This window comes from Hypomesus nipponensis, chromosome 13 (assembly GCF_054491055.1).
Source record: "Hypomesus nipponensis isolate SF chromosome 13, ASM5449105v1, whole genome shotgun sequence".
NCBI classification, from domain to species: Eukaryota; Metazoa; Chordata; class Actinopteri; order Osmeriformes; family Osmeridae; genus Hypomesus; species Hypomesus nipponensis.
Window position 1 is genome coordinate 9,551,982 of NC_140373.1, and position 23,820 is coordinate 9,575,801.

The 23,820-nt window shown below is 48.1% G+C and overlaps 1 protein-coding gene across 2 annotated transcripts; it reads left to right on the forward strand.

Annotated features, from left to right (window-relative positions):
• The first annotated feature begins 656 nt into the window (after positions 1-656).
• Positions 657-23,820, forward strand: ccdc186 (coiled-coil domain-containing protein 186). 2 transcript variants are annotated; one of them, XM_084670595.1, is made up of 16 exons: positions 657-795; positions 2,240-3,222; positions 4,223-4,349; positions 5,367-5,495; positions 6,819-7,031; positions 7,724-7,843; positions 8,532-8,636; positions 9,044-9,142; positions 10,146-10,232; positions 10,326-10,468; positions 11,850-12,105; positions 12,440-12,629; positions 13,632-13,712; positions 13,944-14,175; positions 18,345-18,564; positions 20,930-23,820. In XM_084670595.1, exons 2-16 carry the CDS (start codon positions 2,261-2,263, stop codon positions 21,011-21,013), a joined length of 3,048 nt encoding a protein of 1,015 aa, XP_084526721.1. In that variant the 5' UTR covers positions 657-795; positions 2,240-2,260; the 3' UTR covers positions 21,014-23,820. The 2 variants fall into 2 exon arrangements, with proteins under 2 accessions (XP_084526721.1, XP_084526722.1); XM_084670596.1 differs by lacking the exon at positions 6,819-7,031.

Consider the following 23,820-nt stretch of genomic DNA (forward strand, 5'->3'; position numbering starts at 1 on the left):
TTCTATATTATGAATTTTGTAGCCTATTGATAAGAATGTTTACATCTATTTTTATTTGGATATTCAGCTAAAAATTGCGCAAAGGGGTCAGGACCATTCATCAAAAAATAAAAATAAGCAAAAATTCAAACAATTTCTCAGTAACGTAAGAAAATACAATACAAGAAAAAGTGCATACAAAACAAGTTCATAATCCTAGCATAATATGAGCCACTGATACTAGGATCTGAGCCACTGAGTGAAACTGTTTTGTCAAACTGGATCATTTGGAGTAAAATATGCCAGTGAAGCTGGGACAAGTTGAGCCAAAAGTGTATATAGGCTGTAGGCTACAGTATGTATTTAGACTAAGTATTATTTTATGAAATTATTTAGAGATGACAAGCATTAGAAAGATAATAGGTTCAGTTTCTTTGGGTGATCAAGAGAACACCAAGGCAAGTGGCAATGTATGTGGCTAGTTCTGCTCCTAGATGATGGTTGTAGAAATACTTAATCTGAATTGGTGCTTTTTGAATTGGACAGTTGCGTCCCTCTAATAAATATATATTTTTTACTAACTTTGTGACCTTTAAATTTTACGTCAGCCCATTTCACTGCATTCATTGGTTGATTGGTTATCGACGTCGTTTCTTACAGTGCCAGTGGCCATATTTGTTGATGTGTCACCTCAGTAGCGACTGGTTTCGACTACCCAGCTGGACAAGCCTTAGTCAAGCGAAGCTAACCAGCTACATATTTCCAGATTTATATTCACATCTACATAAACGATATAGAATGGATTTATCATATAAGGTTGGTGCAATTGTTACGAACGTATGGTTTTGAAGCATCAACTCGTGCTAGGTATGATCAAATCTACCGGTGGGAGTTAGCTAGCCTAGCTATCTAGCACTAGCCCAGCACTGCTACGTTAGGCGAGAATAGCTATCTCTTATCTGTCAAGCAGTCTTATGGTAAATGGTTAGCCTAGCCAAAGTCCATGGTAAATAACCTTGTATTTAAAATATCGTGAGCTAACTAGCTACCCAATCTTACACTCTACTTGCACATGTTAGACAATGCACATCCATGTTCCTTAGCCGGTAGTCACAACAAGCAAGTTAGCAAACCACAAAAAAACAACAAATGCTTCAAGTTAGCTTCAAATGCTAACAAGCAAGAATGGAGCAGTTTTCTAGAACAGATTGTCAGGGCTGAATGGTTACTGTAGCAATGTGTTTGTTATTGCATGCCTTGGTAACTAAACAAGTTAGCCACGTCCTTATCGTCTCTGCTTTATGCAGCCATAGCTACTGGTGCACCTTACAGATCATCGCTAAATCTGGACAATACAAGAGTAAACGTTAGCAATGTTACTTTAGCTTGAAACAACCACTATCATGTCATTTGGACAAAATGTCATATAAAAGCGATGTATGTCTAAACATTGCAGGTTTTATGCCACGGTAGTGAAATATGACCTCTATATCCTTCATGGGAGAGCTGCAATTGGACTGCACTGCAATACACTGAAACCAATCTCCTTGTCTTGACCCAGCTGGCCCCTCACTCCAAAAGATCCCTTTTCTGATTTTAAAATAATTAAACCGTAGGTACTATAAATCAACACTGTCCAGTGGCCTCTTTAATGTTGTGGTTGCAAAACTAATTTTTTACTGACCTATGCTGTCAGTAAGCACAGAGCTATGCAATGGTAATTATTTAACTGAGGACTGTGGTGCTGGGCAATATTCATCTATTGGCTTAGTCTGTCTTTATGCAAGCAAGGGAAGGCCTCATCCATTTGTGGAATACTGGCCTATGCAGTTGGCAGTGGCACTCCCAATTTTTTTTTTTATGACATTAAGTTTCATTCATTTTGTGTGTATACATAATGGCTGACATTTTACGTGTATATAGAGGAAGACTGGTATGGGTGTAGCAAGCCCACACCCAACTGAGTTTCACAACCTTTAGAAAAAGGGTGGAATTAGAGCTATATTGCTATTGTGTCATTGGCAGCACCACACCTCTCTGCTGCATGTGAGCCTGTGTGGGAGGGTCTGAGAGAATGTATTGTGACGTTGGCTTTAAAGGCGTGTTGTAGTTTCATTCAACTGAGTGTGGCCCATCTCCAACTGACCTTCTCTCTCTCTCTCTCTCTCTCTCTCTCTCTCTCTCTCTCTCTCTCTCTCTCTCTCTCTCTCTCTCTCTCTCTCTCTCTCTCTCTCTCATCCGTCTCTCTCCCCGCCCCCAGGTGTGTAGCTGAAGGAGACCCATGGACCAGTCTGATCCCGCCTCAGCCGGCAGCCGGCCTCAAGGGTCAGAGGTCACGTTTGCGGGGAAGATGGAAGGAGACCACCACGTTGAAGGTGGAGGGGAAGCAGAACGGCCTGGTCTGGAAGATGGCACAACACCAACATGTAACGATGCAGAGCCAATAGAACCAAGGACACGGGTGCAGACAGACGCACGGACACAGCCGAGTGTCCCAGCTAGGTGTGGAGGTGACCAGGAGCTCGACACCAGCTGTGGCAGTGAGACAGCCTCCAATGAAGACGGTAGGACTTTACCTGCTCTTCTGGATGGAACGGTTGGTGTTCTGGAATCTTCCCCCACCGTCTTGGATGAGGTGGCGGAGAGCTCCTCCTCTGTTCTGGAGGGGACAATAGAAGCCTCCACTTCTGTGCTGGGTGGTGTGAGAGATTCTGTCTTGGCTCCTATGCATGACGTGCGAGATTCCTCACCCTCTGTCCTGGATGGTTCAAACGAAATCCCCTCCGTTGTTATTGAAGGAACGGGGGAAAGTCCACCTTCCACTTTGGAATGCTCCACCGAACCTCCTTTCACGACTGCCAACTCCACACCTGACTCTGGGGTCTCAAACGGTCTTACCACTCCCTCGACGCCCTCCAGCCCTGACACCGTGAGCTCTGTGGCCTCCAGCCCTCCAACCAAGAACAGCAAGCCTCCCCCACCTAGCTCCTCCAGCCCATATGACACGGACTGCAGCCGCAAGCTCATGTCCCAGATCCAGCGCTCGCTGTCTCAGGAGTCCCTCCTGGATGAGTTGGAGTCCGAGCTGCTTGCATTCCAGCTCCCGGAGGGAGGAGGAGGAGGGGGCGGAGGGCACCATGGAAACCCCCTCGTCAACGGGCTGCAGACAGACCCGGAAGGTCACATGGCCTTTGAGAAATGTGTCCAGCACAAGTACGCCCAGCAGGAGAAGGCTATCAAGAGGTGAGATGATGGCCTTGAGAGCAACTGGTGGATGCTCAAGAGCACATTTTACGGCACAGCAGGCTTCATGTATTACCATGATAAATGCAACTTCTCTCAGTGTCTGTCCCTGATACCGTGCATTGTGGTTATATCATCAATACAATGGGGAGGGATTTGGTTCGGAGTCTTTAACATTGAAATCCTGAGTGTAGCCACTTGGTATTTCTCCTGGATTCATGTTCCGAGAACGCTCTTCTATACAGAGAAACAATGCTTGCAGAGAAGCTCAGTTCCACCCCCATGAATGGCGCTGTAGTCTAATCCATGTTCCTGTTCTGGTGCTGAGTCAGTGATGATGCACAAGGCCACCCAGAGGGTTGACAGGCGGTGTGCTGCCATATCATCAACCATTCACGTCTGCTATCTGATCAGCCCCAAGGTTGTAGCCCTTATAATGGGTCCATTCAGCTGCTATAGGATTAGCGTGTGGCCTAATCTCTTTAGCAGACCTACGGTAGTCTAGTCTTCTGGACATGAATGCAGTGATGCTTTGAGCAAATAGCCATTTTATACATTATAAATGTTCTGATGAATTCCATTTGAAGTGACCCCTAAAAATGTTAAAGCAACCAAACAAACAACTATAAGTGCTGTTGTCATTGTCAGATGTAGCTTGTAAGAAAAATCCAAGGCGTAGTTACAGAGCCCTTTTTAGCTTGTTGTTTCTTATTGGCGACTCCTCAGGGTAGAAGTGTTGAAATGGGTCGTTTTCACTTCATATGATTCACAAAGGGCTTACGTGCCTGCCATAATCCTGTTTCATAAGGGAAACCCCTGAATTCTGTTCCTACCCTGGAGGTCACTGAGGTAGAAGTTCATATTACAGGTGTAAATATTCAGGTCAGATATTTTTGCCATATTTCTGTAAAGGAGCCACACATGTTGATCTCCACAGGTTAGACTGATTGTAACCAGGACATGGTTCACTTTCCAACTGAGTGGATTTTTCCCCCTTTAGGCTGCTGGATGACAATAAGAAACACCAGGAGCTGATTCTGGGCATCTGCTCTGAGAAGGATACCATGAGGGAGGAGCTGAGGAGGAGGGCGGAGACAGAGAAACAGCACATGGCCACCATCAAGAAGGTAGGCGCTACTCGTTGGAACCTTTCCTGACGAACGTGACATTTGCACAGTGCACAGAGCAGAAAATCGACAGGTAAATGTATTCACATGAATAGGTCGCTTGCTGTGGAGCATGGTGATTGCATCCAGCCCGATCAACAAAGGACTTGATTGTCCATCTATTTTCATTCCAATTCTGTGTCCTCTTAACACTGCCCACCATTCACCGTTTCCTCAAATTAGTAATCCAGCGTTTCCTCCTTAGGCTCTGTGATTGGTGGAAGGCAAATTGTTTTTGTGTTTGAGAGCAAATCTTGTTACAGTGTAATTACAAGCTAATTTAACGGTAGCGCTGGCCCTGCAAACCGGTAATAACGGTCGGCAAACAGAGCCGTCTGCTCAGGAGCTGTGATTGTCCTCTGCAGCTGGCTGTCTGCAGCCAGCAGGAAGCTGACACGCGTTTGCCAAACACTGCAGGTGCTTGTCGGGGTAGCTTGTGTGTGTGTGTGTGTGTGTGTGTGTGTGTGTGTGTGTGTGTGTGTGCGCGCTCGCTTTGTTCTAAGCCAAAGCTTATCAGCAATCTGATCCCCATTTGACCTTTGCATGTTATTCAACGCATCTGAATGTTATTCATCGCATCTGAGGCAGTCGTACAAAATAAAAATGTGTTTGAGTTCCTCATACTGGCCTACCTTTTGTATTGAAACTTGATTTGGGTGTGCGTTTTTTTTCAAACAAACCTTTTGCATTTGCTATATTATAGCCCAATAAAAAAAATATCTCATCAATTCTGCCTCCAATGCAATCATTCAGAGATGGAAACACTTACAAATCTAAATCGAAAAATGGGTAGCTAGCAACCCATTTTTAGATTAAGATTTGTAAGTCACTTCCCTTAACAAGGAAGTCTGTGTGTCACATTGGACACAATCAAATCTTTGGTTCTCAGTATTTTAGTGATTGTCATGCACACCTGTTAGGCGGGCTCTCCTGGGTCTGCCAGCTCCAGTCTAACCTGCTGTATGACGCTGTCTTCAGTTTGAGGCCAGGGTGGAGGAGCTGTTCAAGGAGCTGAAGGAATCCAGGGACAAACTGGTTCACCAGGACCAGGCAGCCAAGGGAGCCCTGCAGCAGATGCAGAGAGAGATGGCCTTCCGCCTCGAACAGGTGAGAGCATGGTCTGCACATCACTCCCCTCACCGTCTTAACCGTTTTACACGCTAAAGAGTCTAAATTCATGGCGTGTTCTCAAAACTGCGGAGCTCTCAGCTCTGCGCTAAAGCAGTCAAGGTCACAGACGCAGACCCAGGTACAGGCACAGGCGAGTGAATGTGTCGTCTTCAGTTTCAGTATTTGTACACCTGATTCTGAACTGTCAAGCTACTTTGCTCCAATGGCTTTTGGAAAAGGAACACCTTCAATTTCACTGTCCACTGAACTCTGGGAAATGGATCTGGCAAAATTCCAGCCCCCCAACCCTCCATCTGAATATTTACCTCAAACATTGTGATGCCCTCTCGCTTGTCGACAGGTGATCTAGAAGATTCTAAACGGTTTCCCTTGTTTTGGGACGAGAACCACACCGGCTCACCCCTTTACTCATTACTCCATCTCTCGTTCTCTCTATTTTTGTCTCCCACTCTCTCTTTGGTTCTCAACGGTCTCCTCACTCTTACTCCTTGCCTTCAAGCAACCCCTGAGAGGAGGTTGCTTCTGAGCTCTCCTCCTTACATGGAGATACTGAGAAAGGGGATACAGGGAGTCAGAGAGACTGCTGACATTCAACCTGTCTCTCTTATACCAGCCATAGTCTCTGTGGTGGTGAGTGAGTGTGTGTGTGTGTGCAGGACAGGAGGTACGAATCCACCGTTCCCCTCGTTTCGCCTGCGTCGTCTGACACGTTGAGGAGATGTCATCCTCATGAGAAATGAACACACCTGTGTGAGAGCCACTGGCTGTCTCAAGGCCAGCTGTCAGCTAACACAGGGAAAACGTACCGTCCAATCAGCGATGGTTTCCATGGGCAGGGAAGAGTGAACGACCAATGACTGCACGTCTTCCTAATTTATGGATAGAAGCAGACCATTCAATCACGGTATGCTCTGGCCCTCCTTTCGCGTGGTGCGATACCTAACAGACTTGTGTAGAATTGTTTAATCCACCCCCCCTAGATATTGCAGCTCTTACCCATGCTTTAAGAGGCAGCTATTTCACTTTTTCTTTTTTATACGACAGCCGACCCCTCTTCATCAAATGAGTTTATACTTTCTTTTATTCGTTTATAGTTTTTGGTTTTCACACTCAAGCCTTTCACGAAGGACCTTCAGGATAAGAACGGGATCGGACAGATAAAGGAAGACCCCTGTCGTTTTTCTCCTGTCTGAACAGGCGCGTATCCGTGCCCAGATGGGGCAACATTGGAAAAAACCTTTGACTAACTTTTAACGCCAAGTCACACCCATGTCCGTCCCCGTCCCCCTCTCCTCCCAGGCGGGCAAGAAGTGCGAGGAGGCGCGCCAGGAGAAGGAGTCCATGGTCATGAGGTACGTGCGGGGGGAGAAGGAGGCGCTGGACCTGCGCAGGGACAAGGAGTCCCTGGAGAAGAGGCTGCGGGAGGCCAGCAAGGAGGTGGACCGCCAGGCCCTGAGAGGCAACCAGCTGGCTCAGGAGAAGGGCCGCCTGCAGCAGCTCCACGACGCCAAGGTAACCACGGGCAACGGCGAGGCTCTCGCTCCGCGGCGCATTCTTGAGGTCACACACACGAGACGCGTGCGGCGGGATGCGCACCGCCAGCCAGCCCGGCCCAGCTGCAGTCAGACTGACCACGCCCCCCTCCACAGTGTCAAATGTATAGCTCAAAGACACCCCCCCCCAGCCTGCCAGCCAGCTTGTATAAATGTATGGTAAGGCTGGTGTAGGCCATAGGGTCATATAACACACACACACACACACACACGCACATACTGATGAGTGTGATGGGTTTACTGAGAGGAAAGGCAGGGTGTATTGCCTGGGACAAAGGGTCACTACTGCTGTGATGAAATGCTGGCACAACATTTGACTAATGAATCATGTTTTACTCACCTACACACAGCTGTCAGGGTCATTATAGAAACATAGAAGAGGTCGAATGTAGAGTTGCCTTCCTCTATGCAGTGAGTTAAATTAACCTATTAAACCATGACAGTACTTTTTACTCGTCTTGCTTAGTTTTGGACTACTTGAGTTGTTGATCTCCAAGACAAAATGGCCCATGTGACAGAGAGGAACCTGGGACGAAGGCAGGTTATTGGTGCATTGCTGTTGCCTCCAAGTCAACGTGGGTCAGGACTAAGCCCCCCCCCTCCCCCCTTCCTCTCGTCTGTCTGTCTGTCTGTCTGTCTGTCTGACATCAGGAGGGAGAGGTGAGCAGACTGGCCCGGGAGCTGGAGAAGGTGAAGGAGGAGATGAACTCTCACCTTATCAAAGTCAAGTGGGCCCAGAACAAGCTGAAGAGCGAGTGTGATGTCCACAAGGTGAGTGGTCTGCAGGACATGATGACCTCCACACGTCTGCCTCCAGGACAGCCTACATTTAGTCTCTGGACTTGATGTGCGGATTAGCAAACAGTCCATACTGTTTTACAATGTTATATTGTAATTCAAATGGATCCAATTATCCTTATTTTGTTTTGTGATGTGTTATGGTTCCTGCAGGAAGGTAAACTAATAAGTGTCCATTTATGCTTCAATTGAATTGGGAGTTGCGTAATGCCAAATTGCTGTCACAATCCAGATGAAAGTTTTGTGATAATGATCATAGCTCAACAGGGCCCTCGTTTACGGGCTTATTTGGGAGTGTTATCACAAGAAATGATCATATTCATCCTGATGGGGAAACTGGGGCACTGAGAAATTGCTTTGAGGAAATGTGCAGACGAGACGTATTATTATTGACACCCTGGAGATGAGTGTGTGTGTGTGTGTGTGTGTGTGTGTGTGTGTGTGTGTGTGTGTGTGTGTGTGTGTGTGTGTGTGTGTGTGTGTGTGTGTGTGTGTGTGTGTGTGTGTGTGTGTGTGTGTGTGTGTGTGTGTGTGTGCGTGCGTGCGCGTGCGCGTGCGCGTGCGTGTGTGCGTGCGTGCGCAGGCATGCGTATCTGCTCCCTTTGTAGCGTTGGTTAGTTCCCAACACGGCTGACTGTGTGTTCTCCCCTCCCCGCCTCAGGAGACGAAAGACAAGCTGAGGGACACCACAGCCAAACTCACCCAGGCCAAGGAGGAGACGGAGCAGATCCGCAAGAACTGCCAGGACATGATCCGCACCTATCAGGTGACGCTTTGTCTCCGGCTGGCTGGTGAGAAGCAGCCTGCCCTGCCTGGGGCTGTGCGGTCTTGGCTCTGTGCTCCACTAGAGGGTGGTGCGAGACCAGGACGCTCTGCCTGGCTTATCAGTTGCCAGCCACAGCCTGGGATTTGTTTGCGTTTCATCGCTTTGAAGTTTCATGAGCAGAGCTATTGTCATTGCAAACTTTTCGAATCAGCGATGCTTTTACCTACAAGGTCAACGTGCTTGTTTCCATCCGCCACGGCTCCCTTTTCCAAGCATTCTCTGTTCAGTTTTGATATGGTCTTTGTCTCGTTCACCTCCACATGTGCATGTGCCGTTTCCCCTCCTTTTCTCTTTCTAACGATCCTTCATTGTCATCCTCGACTTCCCGTCTCTCTCCATCTTGTCAGGAGTCTGAGGAGATCAAGTCAAACGAGCTGGATGCCAAACTGCGGGAGACCAGAGGACAGCTGGAGAAACACAAGCAGGAGCAGACAGACCAGCTGGAGGTAACACACACACTCATAACAGACACACACAAAGCCCCCCCCCCCCCCCCCCCATCTCCCCCCTTTCACAAGCCCAGGGTAGAACACTTGAAATACATGGTCCTGAAAGGATCAATATGAAGCCACGGGTCGCTGCACCAACAACCCAGAAGACGTCAGCCGTCGTCCCTCTCTCCACTCTCTCTTTCATCCAGGGATGCGTTGCCATGACAGTTATAATATCGCAGGATTTAAAGGCCCATTGTACGTAACGCTCATCGATACAGTAGATAGACATAGATAAAGAATTAGTAAATATATTTTCTCACAGTAGAGAAAGTCACAGGAGCTACGTTACAATTTGTAGGGTTCTTCCCCCCCCCCCCCCTCCAGACAGAATACCCCACTGAACTGCTGGTTTGAATTCACCTCTTGCTTCACCTTGACTCGCGTCGGCCCGTTGTCAGTATCGATTGAGCTTCTGCCCAAGTTTCATTATCAACCCTCCTCAGGCTTCTTCATGCCAGCCAATCAGAATCCACACGGGGGCCCTGGGTGCTGACTGCCTCGTGTCGTGTCTGTAAACAAAGAGTACCTCCACGCCTCAAAAGAGACCGAGCTTAAATCCGATTGGACGGGGACCCACATGTTTACTGTATGTCCCTGTGCTCGTTGCCTTATTTTGAAGGTGAATCCTTTTTGAAGGTAACTCAAGTGATGAAACGGCAGTAGCGCTTGTGTTAGGCCAGGTGGGACATCTCATTGAACCCAATAACAACCTGTCAACCTGACAGACAGGTTTTTAAAGATTTACGGGAAACATCCAGCATGCTTTAATCACTTCTGTCTGAAGGGCTCATTTGTCACAGCACAATTCTGCTAAGAATAGTCTGTATAATTAGTTTTTTATTGTTTTTGTGCTGTGAGAATACTGTACATAAAGGAATAGTGGGAAGAGAGCGATTTTCTATTTGAGCTGTTCATTGGTTAAAGTGAGTCATCTGTCTCAACACCTGACTGACAGATGCATCGAGTGAAATCTAAGGAGCTGGAAGACTTGAAGAGGACCTTCAAGGAAGGAATGGATGAGCTGACAACCCTACGAACTAAGGTCTGTGAGTGAGTGATTGAACATGAATGTGTGTGAATAAGAGTGTGTGTGTGTGTGTGTGTGTGTGTCTCACACACCTGCCGCCCTCCCCAGCTGAAGTGTCTGGAGGAAGAGAGACCACGCTGGGAGGATGAGCTCTCCAAGTACAGAGAGATCATCAACAGGCAGAAGGCTGAGATCCAGAGGCAGAGAGACAAGCTGGGAGAGATCACCTCCCTGGAGGAGCAGCACCAGTGGTGAGACCTGAAGCTCTCTCACACACACACACACACACACACACACAAAACACACACACACACAGTCTCTAAGATTATTCCTCACTCCAGCCCTTTTCTCGCATTCATTCACCAACACATACTTGCATGCTCAGACACACACACACACGCACACATACTCTCTCTCACACACGTCCACACACACACACACACACACACACACGTTCCAACTCGCTATACGTCGGCAGTGGCTGTCACTCACGCTTTAAGACGACGGTAGGCTCCTCTCCTCCTCTGCCTGTCTAAGCAGGAGTCCACTTTCCACATGTAACACTCAATAATTCAAGTGTCCCAGGAGGTGTTAGAGTCCTCAGATGTGACCATGTGACTGAGGTTTGTACTGAACTTCACTTCAAGTTTGTCGTGGAAGATGAGCCTCATGAGGAACCCGTAGGATTCTTTTCGGGTCAGAGAAGCTGTCATCCGTTTGCCAGTGCTCATATACCGTAAACATGTCACCCTCACCAACATGGGTCAACTCAGCTGTGTACACGCACGCACTTCTCTCTTCACCTTGACCTTGTAATCACATCTGGGACGTTGCGCGTGATGACTCTTGGTTCTGTAAAGGAGCAGTCTGTTTTCACCCTAATTGGTCTGACATCACCGCAAAGGTGAGCATCGGCCTGTCCTTGGTTGAATATGCGCCCTACTTTCATGTAGCCAAGCTCTCCAAGTTAGGTCAAGGACAAATGGGACGTAGAACCGAGAGGAACTTAGGAGGAATGGGCAGCACACATTGTGTGTGTGGGAGAGCAAGTGTGAACTTGAACAACACAGCTTCAGTCTGTCTGGAAGTTAGACGTTCCATTTTACTGTTGGCTATTATAGTAAAACTACGAGCCATTCACTTTACTGATTTATTTATGAAATAGTCCGTGACAGACTGCAGACCGAGCACACCTGAGGGAACGCCCAATGTTGGTATTTGTACACTCACTCACTGACTGACTGACTGACTGACTGACTGACTGACTGACTGACTCACTCACTCACTCACTGACTGACTGACTCACTCACTCACTCACTGACTGACTGACTGACTGACTCACTCACTCACTCCCTCACCCACCCACTCACTCACTCACTCACTCACTCACTCACTGACTGACTGACTGACTGACTCACTCACTCACTCACTCACTCACTCACTCACTCACTCACTCACTCACTCACTCACTCACTCACCGACTCACTCACTCACTCACTCACTCACTCACTCACTCACTCACTCACTGACTGACTGACTGACTGACTCACTCACTCACTGACTCACTCACTGACTCACTCACTCACTCACTCACTCACTCACTCACTCACTCCCTCCCTGTGTCTCTCCCAGTGATGCACAGGAGATGGCAGCTCTGCGCGAGGAGGTGGACGGCCTCAACGGTCAGATCACCGACCTCCAGCGGGACGTGCAGGGCAGCCGGACGCGCGAGGCCGAGCTGCTGGGCTTCACAGAGAAGCTGACCAGCAAGAACGCCCAGCTGCAGTCAGAGAGCAACGGGCTGCAGTCCCAGACGGACCGCCTCAGCGCCGCCTCCAGGGAGCTGCAGGAGCGGCTGGAGGACGCGCTCCGGGCCCTGGCCGAGCAGGTGAGGCCGCCGCCGCCCGTTCCACGCGACTTGTCGTCGTTGGTGCCGGCCGGTGTCAGTTGGCGAGAGCCCAGCTGACGTGGGCAAAAACAATGTTCTCAACCTTGTGTGGGACTCAGTGCGAGGAGCTGTGTTTTTAATGTCATAATTTTTTTAAAATATATATATATATATATATATACCTTGTATACAGTTAATGTATGAAACGATAAATATTCTATATTTATTCTTGGATTATACCTCTATGACTCTTGCTGCTTACCGTGTCAGCAAAAAAAGAAAGGTCTCCCAAATGTGCAAGCTGTAACCATAGCGCTTGTCCCCCCGGGTGCAGACGGAGCGTCTGCGGAGGGAGGAGTCTCTGCGGCAGGCGGAGGGCCGGGCGCTGCAGGAGGAGAGGGACCGGCTGCAGGAGGAGACAGCCCGGCTGCAGACCCGCGTGGGCGAGTTGAGAGACGAGCTGCAGACCCAGAAGAGGAAGCAGGCGGCCAACCTCAAGGACCTGACCAAGCAGCTGACGCAAGGTCAGGATGGAACCCCCCGGAACCCACTGAAGGGAACGGCCATGTCAAAACGGACTGGTGTCGTCCCATTTAACCCCAAACTAAATGATCCTCGCGTCGAACCTCTCTGTTGTTTCCGCTCGAGCCTCGGTTTAGAAAAAGCAGGTCGTAGACAACTAAACAGCCCCCGCAAGGTGACACACATTCGACCATGACTTCAGGCAAAGTATAAACCTGCATCCTCCAAAGAAAGGAGGCAAAAAAAGTCAATCTCGCTAGTGGCGAATCTATATCCAATTCGGACATATCTACAGTGTGTGGTTATATTTCACCGAACCTTGTTGGTGTCTGTGTGTGTGTGTGTGTGTGTGGTTGGTGTTGCTGTAGTCTAGGCCCCTCCATGCTAGCGGCTGCAGACTAGCACTCGGGGCTGTTGTGAGACGACTCCTGCTCGTCCAGATTGAAAGATGGGAGGGAGAAAAGAGAGGGGCAGTGTCCCGGAGCGAAGGATGATGGAGGAGGGAGGAGGGAGGAGGAGAGCCTGGGGACCAGTTTTTCTATCGGCAGGATGAGAAAGGACGCAGGGTTATTTTTAAAGAGCTGCTGTTACCTCGACCGCTTCTCTCTGGGCACCGATATTAACGAGCGCGTGCGCGCTTCTCCCAGCTCGGCTGGAAAAGCGTTTTAGTTGTAATGTGGTCGACACTGGGGGAAGGTTCCCTGGGGAGGCTGTGGTGCCGTCGGCTGTAGATGTTTTGCTCCCGGGTGAGTGCGCGTACCCCTGGAGGCGGAGGCCGCACTGCAGCGGCCCGAGTTTGAATCCCAGCGTTTCCTCTCACGCTTCACTTCAATAACTGTCCCAACAAACCAGGATAAAAGCCCCCCCAAAAAATAGATCCCCCCCCCCCAAAAAAAAAAAATCTCGAATAATTATAAAACGGTGTCTGTTGTCTTGCGCGTGGTTGTTCTTCACGCTGTGTGCTAACCGGCGTTGTGCCGTCCCATGTGTCTTGTCGCCGACAGCTCGCAAGAGGCTGGAGCAGCAGGAGAACGGAGGCTGCGACCGGGAGGTCAGCAGCATGGGCAGCCGCTCCAGCTCCTCAGGTAAGCTCCGGGACGGCTCCCTCCAGCTCCAAGGTTCTCGTCAGAGGAGGAAGGGCAGCTTGAAGTGTTCCGTCCCTTTCTTTTCTCCTCCCCGTCCGTCCTTCAACTGTCTCATCCGACAAAAGAACACCCAACTTGACAAAAGAAAGCTTGGAAAAAAGAATGGCAGAATAATGCAGTCTTTGTCTACGCCGCCAACAGTGCTTCCTCCTCCTTCTCTGATGTCACCAGGTTCCTTGAACACGCGTCACGGTGGAGGGGGCGGCACCCTGGAGGAGCGCTCACCAGAGAGCCAATCGGGTTCCTCGGTGGTGGTGGTGGACAGCTTCCCCGAGGTGGACAAGGCCATGCTGGTGGAGCGCATCGTGCGCCTGCAGAAGGCCCAGGCCAGGAAGCAGGAGAAGATCGAGTTCATGGAGGACCACATCAAACAGCTGGTGGAGGAGATCCGCAGGAAGACCAAGTGAGTTGGAGGAGCACAGGTCGGGCGAGGACGAGAGGAAGAGGAGGAGAGAGAGATCTCAAAAGTCTCCTTCACACATGAAGAATGTGTGCCAGAAGGATCATGCCGAAGTTTAAACGTGCGCAACGGAATTAAAAAGAGGCCCTTTTAAAGTTAAAGAAACACATAGCTACTAGATGTTCGCAGCTATTTGGAAGGCTAATATGAGATGTATTGATTTCCGTGAGTCGGTCTGGCTTCAGCGGCGTAGCTCTTTCATTGACTCTGTCTTGTGTCAGGATGCTAAAAATAGCCCTAGCGCCCCCCCCCCCCCCCCTCTCTCTCTCAGGGACCGGTGTTTACAGCTGTGTGAAGGGGTTTGTTGGCAGGTCATTGTCACTCACACAGGGCTGTCTTCCTCAGCCCAGTCTTTTGGTGTGAGAGACACATCATTGAGTTATTGCACTCGCGTGCCCCCCCCCCCCCCCCACCAATCACCCTACCCCTTAAAAAAAAAAAAACACTGCAAAGTAGAACCACACTCATGCATTATGCATAGGCTGCATGCAAGCGTGTGTACTCACAAACAATCTCATTCACTCCACCCCCCCCCCCCCCCCACACACACACCCCTCCATCCCCGTATTCTGACAGACGAGGGTTTGTCGCAGCTATTTATAGCAGCCTGGTCCAGGGAGAAGGAGGTGTCAGTGAAGACCTTAATGATGTGGTATCCATATTCATGCCCAGCAGCCGAGCCTAAGCCAAAGAGACGGCGTCGAACGCCTCACTAGCCGGAGGACAGGCCGGTCTTGTCTGTGTTAAATCCCCTAAGAGGCCTTAGTTGCCCGGGGTGAGGCGGAGAGCGCAGGGGGATTTTTGCAGCCCTGACTGGTTTGTGTTTCGGTGGAGGGAGGGGGAGATTGGACGGTAGGGTTTGAACTGCCTGTGACATCACACTTCCAGAGTTATCTCAGGACAGGATTTCTTATGGATCCTTTTTGCGGCCATCCGCGACTTCTCATCAGACCTCGAGTCCCTGGGATTTTCCCACCCTGGCGTTTCAGGCTAATTTGATGCTGTTGGAAGATTGGTCTCTCTCCCTCTCTCTCTCTCTCTCCCCAAGTCCCATTCTATAGGCTTGGAGCAGAGCCATCAACCTACATTCATGAGTTAAGAAATCGAGGCCGAATCCCACGACGGCCAAGCTTAATATAGCTTGGTTTAATCTCTGCTGGTGGGAGGCATCTTTATTCTGCAATGTCGATGTGAATTTGTCCTTTTTGCCTTTCGCTCCCCGTCCCACCAGGGGTCAGGAAAGACGGGGGTGGGGGTCTGAGAGAGAGGGAGAGGGAGAGAGAGGGAGGGAGAGGGAGAGGGGGCGGAAGGTGTGCTGTTCCCCCGGTGTCGTTGCTGGGAGCTAGACCTTGAGCCATCGTCGTACAGAAGCAGGTTGCCCTCATACGTTTCCCCTTTTAGGATAAACAACGTGATTTATCCAAGCAAGAAAGGCCCTCTGGTCCTTTCACCCGTAAACATGCCATCGCCCGGCCACGGCCGTTGAGTTATCCAGTGCCACATTGGCGGAGGTGAAGCCCGGGGGATATAAACTGTCCTCGTCCTCGCCACGTCTATTTGCTGCCGTCCCATGATGCATCACGCAAACACCTTCCCCCAAGGACAACGTGGGGGCAGTAGATGAAGCGTTCAACCTCCAGTTGTGAGCTTTGTGCTAGCATCAAGGCTAAAGATCCTTTAGCTGTTAGACTGGGATTGTGTCGTCTCGAAGGAAGCAGGCCTCTGCTTGGCAGAGAATGGATGGCTGTTCCTCCAGAGAGATTTTTTTTTCTCCTCTTTGATAGTGATCAGGATCATCTGTATTGCGAAGGAGGAACGGAATCAGCCGTGCAAGTCATTGGGGGCCGGAAAAAAATCGTTGAGCTCAATTACACACTTGGTGTCGCAGGCAAGGTTATTCTAGATCCCATCAAGCAAAGATAGCTTGGGTCTGCATTAGCAACACTTTCAAGGACATTGTTTTTCCGATTGCATGACGCATGATTGGAAATCCGTGCCGTTGCGGTGGGAAAGGCAACTTTTTATTGCATTCACAATTTTGATCGACCGAGTCGATCTCGAAGCTTTCCCAGATTTCAAGAGAAACGTACGGACGTTGCGGAGGCCTTGTAAAGAACCTCCTCAGCTGTGGCCCAAGTCAGGACGGACCGAGACGGTCTCTCTCACCCCCAGATAGATGCTCCCCGTGCAGAAGCCTCAAGCCTCCAAGCTTGTACGTTCTCCCCTCAGGATGTTCTCCATCCTTCTAGCTGCAATTCATGCATGGCTGTCCTCCTGCCCTTGCTGCTCACCCCCTCCACTGCTCGTGATTGGATAAGGCCCACCAGACACATTTGCAGTCAAACACACACACGTGCGCTCAGACCCACGCTTGGTAGTGAGCCCGCCTCCTCCCTGCAACCCCCCCCCCCCCCCAGCTCTGCATGCCCGTCACCTCACCGCCCAGCCGTTTCTTTTCAATTGTTGTCACTTTGTTTTGTTTTTACTAACACTACCGTGATGGAATTTGGGGTCCGAAATTGGACCCCCCCCAGAATTAGCTCGAGGTAAGTCCATGTTTATCTTGGTGTGTTTTGACGTGCGTGTTTTGTGGTGATTGCTTGCTTCTTTTTCTAGTGCTCACATAGCTTTCATCTTTGTGTTGTGTAGACTGTGCTTAATAACTGCCGTCGTAAGAGTGCTTGTTTAATATGTTTTCAGTGACCCCTCTGGTGTTAGGATAGTTGGAAGCACGTTCTGTCTCAAACAAGTATATTCTTTAACATTTTGACATTGTTCATGCACATGTTCAAGTGCTACAAACCACATTTCAGACCACATGCCTTTGTTAGTAACACATTGCACATAGATGTCATTTCCAACAGTTCTTGAAATCGTAGCTTTAGCTAAAACTACTTTTTATCATCTGCCCACCCCATCAGCATTCATTGACCATGATTCATCAACGGTTTCTAACGGAAGTGCGTTTACTTGAAAATTGAAACATTTTATGAAGCATATTTTTCCCCCTAAAGAGCTTCATCAATACCAAGAAGGGCGCAAAAAGGTTACCTTGGTTTCCTGTCGAGCATTTCACCCTCAAAGTGTTCATGAGTCATCTGGGCCACAGAATTGTCTTGACAAAAGATGGGATGAAATGGAAATGTCTCCTTGTCCTCCCCCTCATTCTTTTCTCTCCATTCCTCTTCAGACTGTTAAAAAGACTTGAGTGTTTCTCCTTAACTCTCCACTGCATAATGAAGGAAAACTATAACGGGGACACGGGGCAATGAAGATTCCGAATTACCATCGCTGTTAAGATAAAAACTCAATTTTGGTTTAAATGGATCCAATTTCATGTAAATTGAGCTTTTATTACCCGGCGGGTTTTCGGAGGTAGATCTCAATCTAAATATGTTCATCATTTAATTAGGCGATGGTTGTCTTGCAAAAGAAACCCGGAACTTTGTTGTCAACTTTCAAGATGCACATTCCATACTTACTTGAAGTGACCTAAATCAAACAAAACAAAGTTATTATATTTATATATTGTTACTTCAGGGTATCTTTATTTTTTGTGTTCCAGTGTTTTGGAAATAAGTTTGAGCTTCTCTTTATCTCTTCATAGTCCAAGATATTAAAACACACACAGACACAGACAGCTGATTAGATGGAGGATTGGGATAAATAGAGGTCCTAGCAGCCCACACTAATGCAATGACCCAGCTTCATTAGTGAAAGAACCTTCTAGCCCATAAACTGTGACTGGCACGGTGCAGCCATTAGGGCTCTGATTGAGTGTTCAGCTCAAAATAGCAAGCGGATGAGACGACCACCAAAGGCAGTCCTCCCAGTTCAGCGATAGCGTGTCGTTTACAAGCAGGCGGGTGTGTCTGTGACGCAGAGTAAAGGAGGCACAGGCGGGTGTGTCTGTGACGCAGAGTAAAGGAGGCACAGGCGCGGCACACAGTCTTCACGTTCTGTCGCTTCTAACGTATCCACAAGCAGCCTCCCAAGTGCCTAGGTGTGGCCTCCTACAAAAGTTGTTTCAGCAGGATGTGTTTTAAGTCTGATTGTGTGCGTGTGTAAACACAGTAGACTGTCCAGCTCATGTCCTGTGTCCTCCCCTGCAGGATTATCCAGAGCTACGTGTTAAGAGAAGAGACTGGGGCTCTGTCCACGGAGGCCTCAGACTTTAACAAAGCCAACCTGAGCCGCAGGGGCGGCATCATGGCCTCCCTGTACACCTCCCACCCAGCCGACAGCGGCTTGACCCTTGACCTCTCGCTGGAGATCAACAGGAAGCTGCAGGCCGTCCTGGAGGACACGCTGCTTAAAAACATCACGCTCAAGGTGGGTCGCCCATCTGTTCTCGGAGGACTGAAAAATGTGGACTCTGCATTGTGACATCACCCTCCACGGCGGGGGCTCCCCCCTGTTTGCTCTCTCTCGCAGCATCACTCTCTGTCTCTCGCTCTCTCTCTCTCCCAGCATCTCTCTCTGTCTCTCTCTCTCTCTGTCTCTCGCTCGCTCTCTCTCCCCCAGCCTCTCTCTGTCTCTCTGCCTCTTTCTGTGTCTGCCTTTCTCTCCTCAGTGCTTTTATCATCTCCTTCTCTAATTTCCATCTTTCTGTGTTTCCTCTGTGTCTATCAGAGACTGAAGGAAACAGACTGGTGTTTCTCTCGCCGTTCCCCGTTCCTCCCTTCTCTTGCTCCTCTCCAGTTCCTTGTTAGTTTATCTTTCTGACTGCGTGACATGTCATTGTCTTTCTCTGTAAACATACTGGGTTCTTCTTCCTGCCTCTGGGCTTCTGTACCGAGTGCTGCTGTTGTTGTTCTGTCGTACTTGGCCTGGTCTGAAGCTGGAGAGCCCGGCACTCTGTCTGTTCCGCCGCCATCCTTCCTCATCTCAGACCAGGCATGCACAAGGTGGTCAGCATGCCACTCTGACAGACGGACATCATCTTGTAGACCGGCTGTCAGTTTGTTGTCAAGGAAGAATTCTGAAGACGCTGGATACTCGAATGGTCAGGATTGCCAGATTAATACAAATAATGTAATCAGTCTAATGAAGGTACTTAACAGAGCGCTGCTCTGCGCTGCTACTGGAGGACACGTGACGTGACCTAAATGTCGTTCAGCTGAGTGATGAGGGTCCCACAACAGACAGACTTATATACCCTCACAGCATCTGGTCTAAACAACGATCCATCGATATAAACATTGAACACACTCTGCTCCACAATAGATGTCTTAACAGGAAAAAGGTCTTATCCTTAACACATTCCCCCAAACTCGTAACTCTCAAGTCACCCAAACTTTGTGTCTCCTACCCCCCTTTCGGTCAAACAAACATTCCCCTAAATCCTTCAACCCCTTTTAACCTAAATCCTTCCACCCCCCCCCCCCCCTTGACCTAACTCCTTTTTCTGCTAAATGTAAGCTAGTCTCAGGATGTTAATTCAACCACAATTGAAACACATTCATTTGACACACAACCTAAAATTCTATTACACTATCAGCAAGCGTCCATTGGTATTGCAGACGGTACTGTCTAACAGGCTGACAATGAGCCCTGTGTTTTCAATGCCGGTTGAACAGAAAAATAGGGGCACTTTTCTTTTTGTCTGATATCAAGCCTTTCGTCTGGGCTCACAGCTCAGTTTTCCTTCCAATTTATTGGCGGCCCTGAATTGAATCCGAGCAAAGTGCAGCCCATTTTGCTCAACTGAAAGTGATCCTAACCTTATAATAACAACACATTCTTTGACAGGCAAGATGAGTGTGGTTTTAATGCAGTGCATGACTGTTGACATATTTCTACCTGCATGCCTTGGTGACGGTGTTGCCAGGGCAGGACTCGCACCATCATCAATAAGCCAGACGTGTCGCACAGTTTTCAGTCATAAACATTGACCCCTAATCTCCTTACCCAAAACCCCCTTCACACTGCTCTTTCTACCTGTTTTTGGTTTCTGCATTGTCAGTTAGCGCTCTTTTAACCGAGCAATGTTTATAATCCACAAATCTATAGAGAATGGAGTATTACACGCAGCCAAAAGAGTTTGGGCAGACTAGTCAGGGAAACTCCAGTCTACCGGTTTGATTGAGGGTTGGTTCTCATTCCACACTACCGTGTTAACGGAGAATTGACACTAAGGGGCTTCTCAGGCTGTCCTTTATCGCCCCGGGGTGCAGCATTTGATGAGTAGCAGTATGCTGAGGGAATCACACGGTACCAAGTAAAAGCACAGCACAGCGCAGGGAGGCATTGATCTCAGGCTGCAAGTGTCTTCCTAAACCCACTCACCCCCCCAATCCTTTCTTCTCTTTCTGTCTCTCTCTCTCTGTCTCTCTGTCTGTCTGTCTCTCTGTCTCTCTCTCTGTCTCTCTCTTCCAGGCTCAAACACTCGTTCACCGTATACCCTCTTTTTCATCTCATTTAATTCACAGTCCTCACCCTCTCCATGCCTCTCGCTCTCTCTGCCACTCTCGCTCTCTCTTCTATTTTCAGTCCAGGTCTTCTGACCTAGAAAGCAGAATGGAGAGTGACTCCAGATGATCCTTTGTAGAATCCAACAGCCAGAATATTTGCAGTTCTTAAATGGGTCAGAGATTCTCATTGATCTTCATCTCTATATCATTTCTATGTCTGTTTCTCTCCCTTCCCCCCCCCCCCCCCTATCCTTCTCTCTCTATTTCCGCTTCTTTCTTTCCAGGAGAATCTTCAGACGTTGGGGGCGGAGATTGAAAGACTAATTAAGCAGCAGAGAGATCCAGTCGACGGGGCAAGAAAGAAGTGACCGTGGGAGACGACAAGAAGGAGTCAGGGCCAAGCGGAGGAGTGGGGAGTCCCCATCCCTACTATCTCTGCACACAGCTAGAAGTGAAACGAAGGCCTCACTGTCACACACACACACACACACACACAACATGTATTGTACACAACATGTATTGTACACACTCAAACCCTATAAGAAGGACAGACTTGAATGTTGAAGTGCCAGTAGCGCCTGTATTTCATTTGAAGATGATCTTAGCTTCTGTCTGGAGCGTGGCGGGAGGACGGGGCCGGTAAAGATGCCTACCCCTCCTTCAGTCACGACCGGATTGACTTTCTGATCTTCCAGACAATGCATCATTGGGCTGTTGGAATCGACCGACACTATGCTCCTGCTCCAATACCAACACCCAAGCGTTGACCTCAACACCGGAGCAGCTGTTTTAATCCTCAATCAAATAGACAGACCGATCCCGATGTGTAGCCTTTGGAATCCACCTTGACAAAGCTTCAATCTGTGGTTTTTAATCTAAAAATGAATGTCCGATGAACAATCCATGCCCCTGTAGAATAAAGTGTGCAGAACTCTCCCAGCAGCACACAAGGCTTGTCGGTCAGTGACTCCCAAACCGGCCCGTCATCTTCATGCATTTCCTGCAGAGTCTGAGGACACACATTTCGGAATAAGTTATGGGGATTATATTGCTAAAGCCAGTGGGTAATGCAGTTCACAGCATGCTGCCGCTCCTGTCCTTCAGAAGTCCTATGTGCCAGTGGCTGAATGTAGTTCTGAATGACCTCCTTCCCCCACCCCCTTCATCCACCGTCTGCATACGGTTCCCCTGGTGAACCGGAAGTGAAACCCCAAGTGTGCACTCACAAGGTGCTAAGCCTCCTCTCGTGCTCCCACATGGGCATCTTTGTTCCTGTCCGTCCCTACGTGGCAAAGCACTTATGGACGAAATGTTGTTCCGAGTTTAACACCTACATTTTAGGAGCGTGTCGACACCGATTCCCCGAGTTTGTTTGTTTTTCCCGAGACAGAAGACGACCTTCTGTGAGCACCTCGCCAGAGAGACTTTCTGCACGTCATCGTTGTTAACATGAGGTGTTGGATCTAGGGCTGGTCTTTAGTTGTCCATTTAAATATGATTTATTTATTTGTTTCTCAACGTCATTTAAAAAGTTTTCACGGACCTCATGAAATCTGAATGTTATTTTATATTCCTTTTTGAGTTCACTGAAATCATGGAAGTCTTTTCTGTTCATTCTTTTGTCCGTACACCGATTCCTATTTATTTGATTCCTTTTTTTGTATTCCTCACGGTAGCTCGTGGAGACCGTAATGGGATTAGAATGGGAACAAGAACAGCTATTCTGTTAATGGACCCAGCAGAAGGAGCCTATGTAAATGCCCTGGGCAAAAGTGCAATTATGCCACATAATTATTTTTCCCCTCTCCTTAGTGTGTGTCTTTTTACTATTGGTGTGGGTCACACACATCTGGGTGTGCATGAGGGTAGATGCACTCGTATGTTTGGTGTGTGTGTGTGTGTAAGCAGGTGCATGTCCCGGTGTGTGTGTGTGGGGGGTGTGTGTACACAAGTGTCCGTGTCAATGCTTCTACATGATGGCCTGTCCATCAGCTGTCTTTGCTGAGGGCTATCTAGCCAGACCAGGGATGTTTTGTCCACAAGGGGAAACATTTAGAATGTAACCCAGCAACTCCAATACAAAGACCTGGACACCACACCTACAGCACACGAGCTAAGATATGATCAGAATATTTTCCCTGATGCATTGATGTCTGATTCACACACACGCCTACATCATGTTGGACACTGACCATAATCACAAAGGAAATACGCAGTCTGTTTTTCTGTTTATCGTCCAATATTAAACTCATGAGAGAGTTGCCTTTTCTCTTCAAACTAGTGATTTTTGGGGCGTTGGATCTAGACCTTGGATCTAGAATTTTCTTCCCTAAAAGTTGTGTTTTTGATTGGTTTTGGGATAAGTATGTTCGGAAGGAAATTCGATTTCCTGTAAGTGAACCAAGGCACAATTCAGAGAAAAGAATCAAAAGCTACTTAACTGACGTACTGGCTAACTTGGGACCCCTAGAAGTTCAACATCAGTATAAAACGCTACTTTGAGTCTGCAGTCGTGTGGTTGTCTCTGCAGTACATGCCCAGCTTGAATAGATGTGTCACTAATCTTAAGAAGGAACATTTGAAAATGTAATTATAATGAAATGGATGAGGCTACATTTACATTATTTAAATGACATGATTTATTTTGTAATCATATGTCGTCCTCTGCTCAACTCTTATGTTGTCAGTTATGTAGGCTATGGACTATAAATGTGAGTGAAAATGTTTCAACACACATAATGAAAACTAAGTGATGTAACTAACTATTACATCACTCCACATTTGTCATTTTTGACATCGAAAGGGCTGTACTGTGAGAGTAGACCGTATGTTTCATTTTTTTTTACTGTGAAAAGATGAATGAGGAGTAACCTGAAGCACGCGGGTGTACTTCATTTTTCATCACCCGTCCCAAAAACACACTCAATGAAGATATGTGGTTGATGAGAGTATTTAAACATTTATGTAAATAACTTATTCAAGATGTTTCTCTTTTCTTTTTTCCTTCTGATGTCCAATATGTTACCAAAACTCTGTATATTCAAACTGTGATTATATAATACATTTGTAAATATGACATTTTGTACAGTGTTCAAATGTACAAAAAAAACAATGATTCTGGATTAATTCTGTGTATATATGGTGTTTACAGGGACTAATAAAAGAGATCAATCTC